General features: G+C 40.3%; 2 protein-coding genes across 13 annotated transcripts in view; both read left to right on the top strand.

Annotated features, from left to right (window-relative positions):
• LOC131193124 (zinc finger protein 252-like) overlaps positions 1-6,241 on the top strand; it is a 32,953-nt gene extending 26,712 nt beyond the window's left edge. For 8 of the 11 annotated variants that reach the window (XM_058172989.1, XM_058172992.1, XM_058172996.1 and 5 more), the window contains exon 2: positions 2,980-6,241. In XM_058172989.1, the coding sequence (XP_058028972.1) occupies positions 3,597-4,964 (1,368 nt within the window). In that variant the 5' untranslated portion in view covers positions 2,980-3,596 and the 3' untranslated portion in view covers positions 4,965-6,241. Of the gene's footprint in view, positions 1-2,007; positions 2,353-2,979 lie in introns of all 11 variants that reach the window. The other 3 variants (XM_058172990.1, XM_058172994.1, XM_058172993.1) reach the window with 1 other exon arrangement.
• LOC131193100 (zinc finger protein 850-like) overlaps positions 1-14,575 on the top strand; it is an 87,263-nt gene that overhangs the window by 26,663 nt on the left and 46,025 nt on the right. The gene's annotated exons all lie outside the window — the stretch shown is intronic.

The raw sequence follows: 14,575 nt of genomic DNA, 5'->3' as shown, positions 1-14,575 counted from the left end.
CATAAGAGGGACGTGATGGCTCAGTGGCTAAGACACTGAGCTTGTTAATTGAAAGTTTGGCATCTATAAAACATCTTATAAAAATTTTCCCTTAGATTCTGTGCTTGTGTAAACTTAACATTTCTAACCCAGATTTTCTCTCATGTTGCCAACATTATTGGTTCCTGAATATTCTGTGCCCATTTTATCATTCAGTCCTTTACCAAATCCTTTTCCGAGTCTATTTCAAGCAACACATTGTACAATCTCTTTATATGCTCCTGGGTCTGATTTCTAATTTGCTTTATTAAATTTTCCTCCCTTTGCATTATACCAATTTTTTGATCTTCTTCCCATCTAGCACTTAGTTGCCCATATTGAAACCAAGTATATTTCCTCTCTTCATTTAATACCTGTAAAGATTTTAATTGCAAGCTACCTCTTTCAGCATACAAAAGTTCTTTATAAGTAATCATTTCCTGTTTCTGTTCTATATTTATATTCTCTATTGCATGTCTGGGGCTTGCCCATATAGGAATCTTATAGTCTAGTTTGTAGGAATATTTTTTCCCCAGACACGCAAAAGAGCACTTCTCAACACGAGTCTTAAAAGCCCTATCCACTTTTAGATCCCCAAAAATTATCATGTATGTATCCTGATATCCAAGCGAAATGTTGGAGATGTGAGTGTGATGATGCTACATATTTTCATATTTGGTGGACCTGCAAGAAAATTAAAGCCTTTTGGATAAGAATTTGGTGGATTATTCAAAATGTCTTGAAGAAGAAGATAAAGTTCCTGCCGCAATTTTTCCTTTTGGGAATTATAATGGATTGTACAGTGACTGAGACTAAATTGATCTTGAACTTAATAACAGCAGCAAGGCTGCTGATTGGACAATATTGGAAGAAAAAAGAATTACCTACAATAGAAGAATGGATATTGAAAGTTACTAACCTGGCTGAGATGACAAAAATCTCAGCCTTTTTGAAGGACAATATGCAGGAAAGATATTTAATTGAATGGAAAAAATAGATTGATTATTTACAAACTAGATATCAGATTAAGAGATATCAGATTGCCTTTGAATAATTAGGATGTATTATTTTAGAATGTAATGGGGGAGGTTAGGAAATGAAAAGACTCGGATGAGGCTAATTGGGATTAGAAGGGAAAATTTTACTCTATGTTTGGTTTATGTATAGCAATACCTTGTGATTGACCCGGGAAGCCGGGGAGGGGGGGGTGATGGGAGGGGGGAAGGGGGTTTTGAGGGGGGGAAAAGGGGGAAAATATTTTTGTTTTTTAAAACTTTTTCAATTAAAAAAAAAAGAAAGTTTGGCAGTTCAGTAGTTCAAATCCCTAGTGTCGACTAACGTGAGCTCCTGTTACTTGTGCCAGCTTCTGCCAACCTAGAAGTTCGAAAGCACGTAAAAAATGGTTGTAGAAAAATAGAGACCACTTTTGGTGGGAAGGTAACAGCGTTCCGTGCACTTTTGCCATTTAGTCATGCTGGCCACATGACCACGGAGACAAACTCTTCAACTCTGAAATGGAGACAAGCACTACCCGCTAGAGTTGGGAACAATAAGCACATATGTGCAAGGGGAACTTTTATCTTCACTTTTTATCATACCATAAAGAGCTGTGCCATCAAAATCTTCATTCATGCCTGTCAAACTCAAGGAACCTCTTATTTTAGAGAGTCACTCACTCTTTTTGCCAGAAAACAACAAGCATCAAAGTACAATTTCAAATCTTGTCAACTCACACCATTTTCCATAGCATCTTGCAATAATTTATATTTTATTTTTGGTTTTTTCCCTTTGCCATATTACCTTAGAGATGTCCACCTGCCATAGTTTAAATTGAGTTTCAGTTATAACATTTAAAGTGTGAAAGAGAAATAACATGTTTGATAAAAGGTTTATCTCAATTACAAAGATTCTACCCAATAATTGCAGTATGAAGAATTTGTGATTGACTCAAGTCAACAAGTATATTTCATGATTGTATATTTTCATCAGGTTTGCCTGATTCGCCAATTGCGCCCTTTCCTGAACCGGGACTCATTATGCACGGTCACTCATGCCCTCGTCACTTCCCGTCTGGATTACTACAATGCTCTTTACATGGGGCTCCCCTTGAGGAGCACCCGGAGGCTCCAACTGGTACAGAATGCGGCTGCGCGGGGGATTGAGGGAGCCCCCCGTAGCTCCCATGTAACACCTCTCCTGCGCAGGCTGCATTGGTTGCCGGTGGTCTTCCGGGTGCGCTTCAAGATGTTGGTTATCACCTTTAAAGCGCTCCATGGCATTGGACCGGGATATTTACGGGACCGCCTGCTGCCGACAGTTACCTCCCATTGTCCGGTACGTCCAGTGCGTGCTCACAGGGAGGGCCTTCTTAGGGTGCCGTCGGCTAGTTAATGGCTGGCGGCCCCCAGGGGAAGAGCGTTCTCTGTGGGGGCCCCGGCTCTATGGAATGAGCTGCCGGTGGGACTCCGTCTCCTCCCTGATCTCCGGACCTTTAAACGCGAGCTCAAGACTTTCTTTTTTCACCAAGTGGGGCTGGCCTGATGGATTTTAGTATGGGGGGTTTTAGTGGGTTTTAATAGGGTTTTAATAGGGTTTTAGTTTTTGATAAAATTTTAGCTAATATTTTAAGTATACAGCGGTTGAATCAGATTTTTAAACTTGTTATAGTATTTTAATTTGTTTAGGATTTCTGTCGTTTTATTGGCTGTACACCGCCCTGAGTCTTCGGAGAAGGGCGGTATAAAAATATGAATGAATGAATGAATGAATGAATGAATGATTGTATATTTGAACTTGGATCTCAGTAAACTTCAATATGTGAAATGAATTATAATTAACATTAGAAGCTATTTCAGCATTGTGGCATGTTTGCTTTTTACTTGTAATGTATACTTTTTTTACATCTGCAACCATTTTATAAAGAAACCATTTTAAACGTACACTTTTATTTAAATCTTACAGATGAAGAGGATACCAATAAGAGCACTTCAGACAACTGAGAATAACCAGCAACTTTGAAAATGAAAGCAAATTGAGCCTTCAGAAAATCACTCAATTCTTCTCTCTCCCCAGCTGGTGAGAGACAAAGGAGAGACAATCAAGAAGCGATTTCAAACTGGAAAAAAGTAAAGTATGCAGAATTGAACAATAGATTACATGAAAAGGTCAAAAGAGATTATTTTTCCATTCAGAAATAGAGAGAAATATCTAGAGGTGCGTGAAGAGGAAAAAGACAATTGGATATTTACAAAAGGTAGACAGTAATGCAGATCTCTAGACAGTAATTCAGGCCTTGCCCTGTGAGGAGGAAAAGACAAATCACAGATTATACATAACAGGATCCACACTGGAGGAAAGCAAATGTGGGAAACAATCTAGTAAAACCAATTCCCTTGTGTTTCATGAAAGGACTCACACAGGAGAGAAGCCCTATAGCTGCTCCCAATGAAGTAAATGCTTTTGCAACCATGGCAACCTGGTGATACATCAGAGGACTCACAGGAGGGATAAACCCTTTGAATGTGCTGGTTGTGGGAAAACTTTTCAATCAGAATTCCAACCTGCTGGTACACTAGAGGATGCACACAGGAAAGAAATCGTATCACTGTCCTGATTGTGGGAAAAGTTTCACTGCAAATTCCCACTTGGTGATACACCAGAGGACTCACACAGGAGAAAAACCCTTTGAATGTCCTGATTGTGGGAAAGGTTTCAGTCAGAATTCAAGCCTGGTGATTCATCAGAGGACTCACACAGGAGAGAAACCCTTTGAATGTTCTGATTGTGGGAAACGTTTCAGTTGGAATTCCAATTTGCTTAAACACCAAAGGACTCACACAGGAGAGAAACCCTTTGGATGTTCTGATTGTGGCAAACATTTCAGTTTGAATTCCCATTTGGTTAAACATCAGAGGACTCACACAGGAGAGAAACCCTTTGAATGTCCTGACTGTGGGAAAGGTTTCAGTCAGAATTCAAGCCTGGTGATTCATCAGAGGACTCACACAGGAGAGAAACCCTTTGAATGTTCTGATTGTGGGAAACATTTCAGTTGGAATTCTAACTTGGTTAAACACCAGAGGACTCACACAGGAGAGAAACCCTTTGAATGTCCTGATTGTGGGAAAAGTTTCAGTCAGAATTATGACCTGATGAACCATCAGAGGACTCACACAGGAGAAAAACCCTTTGAATGTTCTGATTGTGGGAAAAGTTTCAGTTGGAACTCCAGCCTGGTGATACACCAGAGGACTCACACAGAAGAGAAACCGTTTGAATGTCCTGTTTGTGGGAAATGTTTCAACCAAAATTCCCACCTGTTGGAACACCAAAGGACTCACACAGGAGAGAAACCCTTTGAATGTGGTGATTGTGGCAAACATTTCAGTTTGAATTCCAATTTGGTGAAACACCAGAGGACTCACACAGGGGAGAAACCCTTTGAATGTCCTGATTGCGGAAAAAGTTTCAGTTGGTTCTGCAGCCTGGTGATACACCAGAGGACTCACACAGGAGAGAAACCCTTTGAATGTCCTGTTTGTGGGAAAGGTTTCAATCAGAATTCCCACCTGTTGGAACACCAGAGGACTCACACAGGAGAGAAACGTTTTGAATGTCCAGATTGTGGGAAACGTTTCAGTCAGAATTCAAGCCTAGTGAAACACCAGAGGACTCACACAGGAGAGAAACCCTTTGAATGTCCTGATTGTGGGAAACGTTTCAGTCAGAATTCAAGCCTGGTGATACACCAGAGGACTCACACAGGGGAGAAACCCTTTGAATGTCCTGATTGTGGAAAAAATTTCAGTGAGAATTCCAATTTTGTTAAACATCAGAGGACTCACACAGGAGAGAAACCCTTTGAATGTCCTGATTGTGGGAAAAGTTTCTGTCATAAGTCCAACTTGGTGGTACACCAGAGGACTCACACAAGAGAAACGATATGAATGTCCAGATTGTAGAAAACTTTCGGTCAGAATTCTTATCTACTGATACACCAGAGGATTTATCCAGGAGTGAAACCACATGAGTGTCCAGAGTGTGGGAAAAGTTTCACTTACTATTCTGACCTGGTGAAACACCATAGGACTCACACAGGAAACAAACCGCACGAGCGTCCAGATTGTGGGAAAAGTTTCAGTCGGATTTCCAACCTGTTGATACACAAGAGGACTCACACATGAGAGAAACCCTTTGAATGTCTGCATTGTGTGCAAAGTCACCGTTTTAACCATACAAATGACCTATAAGTAATGTAGGTTTACATACAGGAGTAAAAGTCAAGGAAATCCACATTAGGCAAAAGTTGATTTGTTTAGAGAACACTTAAATTTCATTTTTGATCTGTCATTGGAAGTGTAGGTGAGAAATTGACTGTTTAAGTTCTGCTCTGATTCATTTTACTGAAAGATATCTCAGAAGTAGACTGTGATTGGAGAGAAAAAATGGAAAATATTAATTTGATAAAGGTATACTATCTGGGATTCTTTTTTTTCTTTTTTTGGTTATGAAGCCTTTCCCTCTCCACAGAGTCCCCAAAGGCTTTTTTCCTCTCCCACTGTGGCACCGCAGACATTAGGCCTGACTCCCATCTCATCAGGCCTCACAGCCTCCTCCTCCATAACCTTTGAAGGTCTCTGAACCTCGAGTTGGTGAAGAAGCCCAAGACACGCATCCCAGGGCTATGTCCTGGAAGCAGCCGTTATTTTCAGTGTGCCTAAGATTCAACCCTGGGCCATGTGATGGACCTGTGGAAGTAGCTGCCATTTTGTTACATCTGCCTCAGGGCCAAAATGGCGGCTGCTTCTGAGTCATTGTCACGTGGGGAGAGGGAGAAACTGCTCAGTTTCCTTAACACTCTGGAAACTGCATTAAGGGATTGTGGGTGCACTGAAAATGATGGCTACCTCCAGGAGGTCTCCAAAAAGTAAGTGTTTGATGGATGAGGGGTGTGTAGAGATAGGCACAAGGCCCAATGAAAAAAGCAATGTAGAATTTCAGATGAAAAGGCCTTGCAGATGAATCTGATGGAGAAGAGCTGTAGGAATATTGAGTTGAGGAGAAAAGGGATCCTGGGTTTGATGATAGGATCTAAAAGTTTTATTAGCAACTCCTGCTGTGATCTCATTTTCTTGGAGGTGCCTGCTTGTTCCTCTTTGATGGCTGCTGGGTGATAGCAGCACTCTGAGATATCTATTGTATCCACTTGGTGGTGGCGATGTGAGGAAAATTGAATGTCCAGATTGTAGAAAACTTTCGGTCGGAATTCTTATCTACTGATACACCAGAGGATTTATCCAGGAGTGAAACCACATGAGTGTCCAGAGTGTGGGAAAAGTTTCACTTACTATTCTGACCTGGTGAAACACCATAAGACTCACACAGGAAACAAACCGCACGAGCGTCCAGATTGTGGGAAAAGTTTCAGTCGGATTTCCAACCTGTTGATACACAAGAGGACTCACACATGAGAGAAACCCTTTGAATGTCTGCATTGTGTGCAATGTCACCGTTTTAACCATACAAATGACCTATAAGTAATGTAGGTTTACATACAGGAGTAAAAGTCAAGGAAATCCACATTAGGCAAAAGTTGATTTGTTTAGAGAACACTTAAATTTCATTTTTGATCTGTCATTGGAAGTGTAGGTGAGAAATTGACTGTTTAAGTTCTGCTCTGATTCATTTTACTGAAAGATATCTCAGAAGTAGACTGTGATTGGAGAGAAAAAATGGAAAATATTAATTTGATAAAGGTATACTATCTGGGATTCTTTTTTTTCTTTTTTTGGTTATGAAGCCTTTCCCTCTCCACAGGGTCCCCAAAGGGTTTTTTCCTCTCCCACTGTGGCACCGCAGGTCTTAGGCCTGACTCCCATCTCATCAGGCCTCACAGCCCCCTCCTCCATAATGTTTGAAGATCTCTGAACCTCAAGTTGGTGAAGAAGCCCAGGACACGCATCCCAGGGCCACCTGGCTGTGTCCTGGAAGCAGCCGTTATTTTCAGTGTGCCTAAGATTCAACCCTGGGCCATGTGATGGACTTGTGGAAGCAGCTGCCATTTTGTTACATCTGCCTCAGGGCCAAAATGGCGGCTGCTTCTGAGTCATTGTCACGTGGGAGAGGAAGAAACTGCTCAGTTTCCTTAACACTGTGGAAACTGCATTAAGGGATTGTGGGTGCACTGAAAATGATGGCTGCCTCCAGGAGGTCTCCAAAAAGTAAGTGTGCGATGGGTGAGGGGCGTGTAGGGATAGGCACAAGGCCCAATGAAAATAGCAATGTTAAAATTTCAAATGAAAAGGCCTTGCAGATGAATCTAATGGAAAAGAGCTGTAGGAATATCAAGTTGAGGAGAAAAAGGATCCTGGCTTTGATGATAGGATCTAAAAGTTTTATTAGCAACTCCTGCTGTGATCTCGTTTTCTTGGAGGTGCCTGCTTGTTCCTCTTTGATGGCTGCCGGGTGAAAGCAGCACTCTGACATATCTATTGTATCCACTTGGTGGTGGTGGTGTGAGGAAAAAATTGAATGGAGGAAAATCTTTCATTTCTAATAGTGCATTGTGTAATATAAGAACTATCAATAGCTTTTGACAAGAAAAAAATTGGGTAGCATCAATGTTGCTATGAATGTTAGGGCAAGGCACTCAGAATGGCCTCAAACTGCCAAATGTGCAGTGAATATGTTTAATAATAAAATTAATAAAATTGTAACACAAAGCCGTTTTCTCAATTCTTCTTCAGTGGTGAGATCTCCACACATACAGTGGGTTTCTAACATGCTACAACTGTTAAATCTACCTGTAAACTGTCTTTTGCATTCTGCACCTCTATAACCAATCTGTCTTCTTCACCTTCAATTAAATTTAATTTTTTATATGCATCTGTCTCTTAATTTGTTGCATTGCTATTTACCTCAGTTGTAAATTCTATAAAAGAATGACATTTCTTTATCCAGAGATAAAAAATTAGAATGGCTAAACTGGATCGGTTTTGAGTGGCATTCTTCTCAGATTCAGGGATGGTCTTCTCCAGCGTTGCCAGTCTGGACATTTTTAAACTGGACAACTAAGGTTTCCCTTGTAATTTTACTACCCCTAAAGTAGCCATTGGTTGTGCCAGTGGATTTGTCATGCTTGTCCCAAAGGTGCTTTTTCAGGAGGTAACTGGACCTTTTTGTTCATTTGTTTTTTTCTTTTGAAGATGTTTTGCTTCTCATCCAAGAAGCTTCTTCAGCTCTGACAGGATACCATCCTTCCTCTATCCTGTCAGAGCTGAAGAAGCTTCTTGGAAGGGAAGCAAAACATCTTCAAAAGAAAACAAAGAAGAAAGTCCAATTGCCTTCTGAAAAAGCACCTTTGGGACAACCATGACCTGTATGACTGAGAATCTCTACAAACTCCTGTTCTTAGAATTTGGGTGGTTGAGAATGTAAATTTTAATCCCATCGCTGGAGACCTGGATGTAAAGCAGTTCTGATCTCCACTGAGAGTCACGCTACAAAAAGATCAGGAATCTCTAGATCAGCTTTTTACAAAGTAGCGCCCTCCATGGATTTTGCACAAGGTGCCTGCCTCAGAATAATCAAGGCAGAAATCTACCTCTGGAAATTGGGAAGGTTGCTCAGAGCAATTCTTGAGGCTGTGCAAGAATGTAGATCAAAAGACACTACAAGTAATCCTTGACATACAACCACAATTGAACTGGGCTGACACAGAAATTGTATTTATTTTTATTTTATTTATTTTGTCACAACAATATATATAAGTATCATACAAAAAAGATTATATATTGTATAAACATATATATATATATACATGTATATGTATATATATATATATATATATACATGTATATGTATATATATACATGTATATGTATATATATATATACATGTATATGTATATATATATATATACATGTATATGTATATATATATATATACATGTATATGTATATATATACATGTATATGTATATGTATATATATACATGTATATGTATATATATACATGTATATGTATATGTATATATATATGAAGAAATGGTCCTCTTAGGAATGGGGTGAGGTCAATAATAGAAAGTTTTTGGTTAAAGCTTTTGGGATTATGGGAAGAGACCACAGAGTCAGGTAAAATATTCCAAGCACTGATGATTCTGTTACAGAAGTCATATTTTCTGCAATCTTAAGTTTAAAACTTAAACTTAAAGGAGGGGGGGAGTCTATTCTTCAAAGCTCCTGAGAGTAGGACAAGAAGGACAGAGGAGACATATCAGAAAGAGACCCAACCGAGAATTAAGGAGAAACTTCCTGCCACTGAGAAGATTGATCAGTGGAATGTTTTGCCTCAGAAGTTGTGGCTGCTCCATCACTGGAGGTTTTTAAGGGGAGACTGCAGAGCCATTTGTCCGGAATAGCAGAGGCTCCCCTGCTTGGAGAATTGGTCCCTTCCAACACTTATTCTGTAAGAACTTCATGAATTATTCAGCCAGAATAATGTCCGGAATAGTGGAAAATGACTGGATGGCATGGAATCGGTGGAAACGTCTTGCAAACGCCTTCCTAGGTAGAGACGGGAGGCGCCTGTCTTACCCCCTCCTATCGGGAGATGGCGGTCAGATGGGCAGCGTCGGCGCCTAGAAAGCCGTGCTACAGTAAGTGGAGGCATCTGGGGTTGAGCTATAAGGAGTTAAAACCATCAAGTACTGCATTGCTAGAAGGGAGGGGAGAGGAGTGCAGGATCCAGCGGATCGCTCACGGGAGGAAGGAGGTGGCCGAGGAGCTTCTGGGCTCTTCCAAGAGTCGAAGCGGCAGCTGGTGGGTGAGGAAAAAATTGAATGGAGGAAAATCTTTCATTTCTAATAGTGCATTGTGTAATATAAGAACTATCAATAGCTTTTGACAAGAAAAAAATTGGGTAGCATCAATGTTGCTATGAATGTTAGGGCAAGGCACTCAGAATGGCCTCAAACTGCCAGATGTGCAGTGAATATGTTTAATAATAAAATTAATAAAATTGTAACCCAAAGCCCTTTTCTCAATTCTTCAGTGGTGAGATCTCCAGACATATAGTGGGTTTCTAACATGCTACAACTGTTAAATCTACCTGTAATCTCTGTCTTTTGCATTCTGCACCTCTATAACCAATCTGTCTTCTTCAGCTTCATTTCCCTCCTCATTATAAGTTTAATTTTTTATATGCATCTGTCTCTTAATTTGTTGCATTGCTATTTACCTCAGTCGTAAATTCTATAAAAGAATGACATTTCTTTATCCAGAGATAAAAAATTAGAATGGCTAAACTGGATCGGTTTTGAGTGGCATTCTTCTCAGATTCAGGGATGGTCTTCTCCAGCGTTGCCAGTCTGGACATTTTTAAACTGGACAACTAAGGTTTCCCTTGTAATTTTACTACCCCTAAAGTAGCCATTTTGTTAGACTATATTGTCAAAGGTGCTATTTCAGGAGGTAACTGGACCTTTTTGTTCATTTGTTTTTTTCTTTTGAAGATGTTTTGCTTCTCATCCAAGAAGCTTCTTCAGCTCTGACAGGATACCATCCCTCCTCTATCCTGTCAGAGCTGAAGAAGCTTCTTGGAAGGGAAGCAAAACATCTTCAAAAGAAAAAAACAAATGAACAAAAAGGTCCAGTTACCTCCTGAAAAAGCACCTTTGGGACAACCATGACCTGTATGACTGAGAATCTCTACAAACTCCTGTTCTTAGAATTTGGGTGGTTGAGAATGTAAATTTTAATCCCATCGCTGGAGACCTGGATGTAAAGCAGTTCTGATCTCCACTGAGAGTCACGCTACAAAAAGATCAGGAATCTCTAGATCAGCTTTTTACAAAGTAGCGCCCTCCATGGATTTTGCACAAGGTGCCTGCCTCAGAATAATCAAGGCAGAAATCTACCTCTGGAAATTGGGAAGGTTGCTCAGAGCAATTCTTGAGGCTGTGCAAGAATGTAGATCAAAAGACACTACAAGTAATCCTTGACATACAACCACAATTGAACTGGGCTGACACAGAAATTGTATTTATTTTTATTTTATTTATTTTGTCACAACAATATATATAAGTATCATACAAAAAAGATTATATAGTGTATAAACATATATATGAGTAAACATTAGGAGGCGTAAGCATATATATATACATGTATATGTATATATATACATGTATATGTATATGTATATATATATGAAGAAATGGTCCTCTTAGGAATGGGGTGAGGTCAATAATAGAAAGTTTTTGGTTAAAGCTTTTGGGATTATGGGAAGAGACCACAGAGTCAGGTAAAATATTCCAAGCACTGATGATTCTGCTACAGAAGTCATATTTTCTGCAATCTTAAGTTTAAAACTTAACCTTAAAGGAGGGGGGGAGTCTATTCTTCAAAGCTCCTGAGAGTAGGACAAGAAGGGACAGAGGGAGACATATCAGAAAGAGACCCAACCGAGAATTAAGGAGAAACTTCCTGCCACTGAGAAGTATTGATCAGTGGAATGTTTTGCCTCCAGAAGTTGTGGCTGCTCCATCACTGGAGGTTTTTAAGGGGAGACTGCAGAGCCATTTGTCCGGAATAGCAGAGGCTCCCCTGCTTGGAGAATTGGTCCCTTCCAACACTTATTCTGTAAGAACTTCATGAATTATTCATCCAGAATAATGTCCGGAATAGTGGAAAATGACTGGATGGCATGGAATCGGTGGAAACGTCTTGCAAACGCCTTCCTAGGTAGAGACGGGAGGCGCCTGTCTTACCCCCTCCTATCGGGAGATGGCGGTCAGATGGGCAGCGTCGGCGTCTAGAAAGCCGTCGCTACAGTAAGTGGAGGCATCGGGGGTTGAGCTTTAAGGAGTTAAAACCATCAAGTACTGCATTGCTAGAAGGGAGGGGAGAGGAGTGCAGGATCCAGCGGATCGCTCACGGGAGGAAGGAGGTGGCCGAGGAGCTTCTGGGCTCTTCCAAGAGTCGAAGCGGCAGCTGGTGGGTGAGTGGAGGACCGGTTGGAGGAGAGGCTGGGAGCAGGAAAGGCTGCTGGGTTTCCTCCGCAGAGTGGAAGCAGAGAAGCAACTAGAATAGAGAATAGAACATAGAAAAACACATTTGGAGGGGACCTTGGCGATCATGTAGTCCAACCCCCTGCTCGAGCATGAGGACTTAGACCATTTCAGACAAATGGCTGTCCAGTATCTTCTTCAGAGCCTCCAATGAGAAGCACCCAGAAGTTGGGAAGACGAGCCCTTCCACTGGTCTCTGTCAGGAATTTTTTTTTTCTCCTTCATTGGTTTCCATCCATTACTTCTCTTGCCTTCTGTTGCTTTGGAGAAGAAGTTAATCTTCTCTTCTTTGTGGCAGCACCTCAAGTATTGGAACATGTCACCTCTAATCCTCCTTTTCACCAGACTAGACCTACCCAATTCCTACAACTGTTCTTCAGATGTTTTCGCCTCAAGCCCCCAGTCATGTTGGTTGCTCTTTCATTTCTTCCTGTTCAAAGGATTAAGGATCCAGTATAGCTGACCCTCTAATTATCTCCTCTATCTTTTGCACCACAGAGTTGTCAGGTTCCTCAGGAACCTTTAAGAAGAAACTGTACAGCCAGTTATCCAGTTATACACTTATCCAGAATGGTATGGACTCTCCTGACTGAGCAGGGGATTGCTCTAGATCTAGAAGATCTCCAAGATCGCTTGCAACTCTGTTGTTCTGTTATCGGCCTGCTGGGGTTTTTTTTGGAATAATATCGGAAATCCCCAGAAATCTCTTCTGGGATTTTTGGTTTTTTTTATTTCAAATATCTAGCCAACAAGCATTTGATTTCCTATTGGTTCCCCATCCATGTATTAATCAGGTTCAACTGTGTTTAATCCAGCACTTTTTTAAAATTAGTTTTGAGAACCTTTGGGATGTTCAGTTGCATAGGTAGTCTTCACTTACTATTTGTTTCCTGAGCCTTCAAAGTTGCAATGGCACAGTAAAGGCAGATATACATCTGGTCCACACATTAGTGCTCATTGTACCACTTGTGCAGTGACCTGAACAAGTCAGCAGTTCCTGTGGTTATGAAGGTGGAAGAAAAGGCGTTGCAACAATTTGGGTTCTGCTAACCGATGCACATTTATGATGGTTTCAGCATCCCACACTCGGGATCCCCATTTGTGGCCTTCCCAGCTAGATTCTGTCCAGCAAAATCATTGGGGATGCCAGCAGCAAGTTAGAAGCCACAGTCAAGTGAAATTGCCACAGTGATTTGCCTAACAACTGCACAGGAACAGATGTAAGTTGGCCCTGTCATGTGATATCATGCTTCCTGATCAGGCTGCTTAGTGACACAGATGCTAGTCCCAAATGCAGTCAGTAAGTGAGGACTGCTTCAATAGGAATGTCACCAGAGTGGTAGTGGACAGTTTTTTCTGCCGTTACTTGGAACTGAGGACTTCCATGCAAAACTGGTGCTTCAAATCTTGCAGAGTGTTTAGCCATCATTTTATCCATTAAAGCCCCCACATCTCTAAAGTTAGCACAGAAGCTTTCACTGTAACCATTTTGGGTTTCAGGCTGAAAACACATGGATTTTCCACATATGTAATATTTGTAGGTGTGTGTTTTTGTACTTCTCTCTGTATGGATCTATCTACAATTGTATAATCCATCCCCAGCACATCTAGATATATTTCATAATAACTGAAGTGCTAAGAATTTGTTTTTATACAAATATTTTATTAATTCATCAAAACGTAAAATACAGAAGTGCAAAGAAGAAATAAAGTAATGTAAAAATGAGAGGAAGAGAGGAAAGTGTAGGAGAAAGGGGAAAGGAAAAAGAAAAGCATTGTCTTCTGACACTTTTGGTGCTGTAGGATAATAACATAAAACCTCAACTATTTACTTTTATATGAAAATATAAACTAGCCACTTCTATAACAACAAACCTATCTATTCAACAAAACCGAAAATCAAACTTTCATTTTTTTCTATCTCACGGACAAAGTCCAAAAGCAGTTTCCATGTAGAAACAAAATCCTGTTCTTTTCTTTAATCAAAGCAGTCAATTTAGCCATCTCTCCTTACTCCAACAGGTTTTGCAGCCATTCATTCAATCAGGGAATGAAAATATTCTTGATGACAACAACACATATAACATCAACGTTTCATTTGTTTTCAAGTTCTTTATCCACTAAAAGAAAACTTTCTGGTATTTATAATTATTTTCTCTTTAAGAATCTTCCGTATTAAGATGTGAATCTTAATACAATATTTCTTTGTCACATGTCCACCATAAATCATAAAATCACTTATTTACATTTCCAACATTCAAGATGCCTCTCTACATTCTTGAGAATTTCTTCACTGTTAGATACCAGCATCATAAAACCATTTGATATAGAGCTTCCTGCCTGAGCAGGGAGTTGGACTAGAAGACCTCCAAGGTCCCTTCCAACTCTGTAATTCTGTTATATTCTTCCAGTGTCCAAGCATTATATTACATCCAAAGTTCTTTGCCCACTGAATCATACAATGCTTTACATACTCATTCCTCAAGTTTAATG

Source organism: Ahaetulla prasina, chromosome 2 (genome assembly GCF_028640845.1).
Source record: "Ahaetulla prasina isolate Xishuangbanna chromosome 2, ASM2864084v1, whole genome shotgun sequence".
Classification (NCBI taxonomy): Eukaryota; Metazoa; Chordata; class Lepidosauria; order Squamata; family Colubridae; genus Ahaetulla; species Ahaetulla prasina.
Note: the sequence above shows the minus strand (reverse complement) of the source record. Positions and strands in the feature narration are given on the sequence as shown.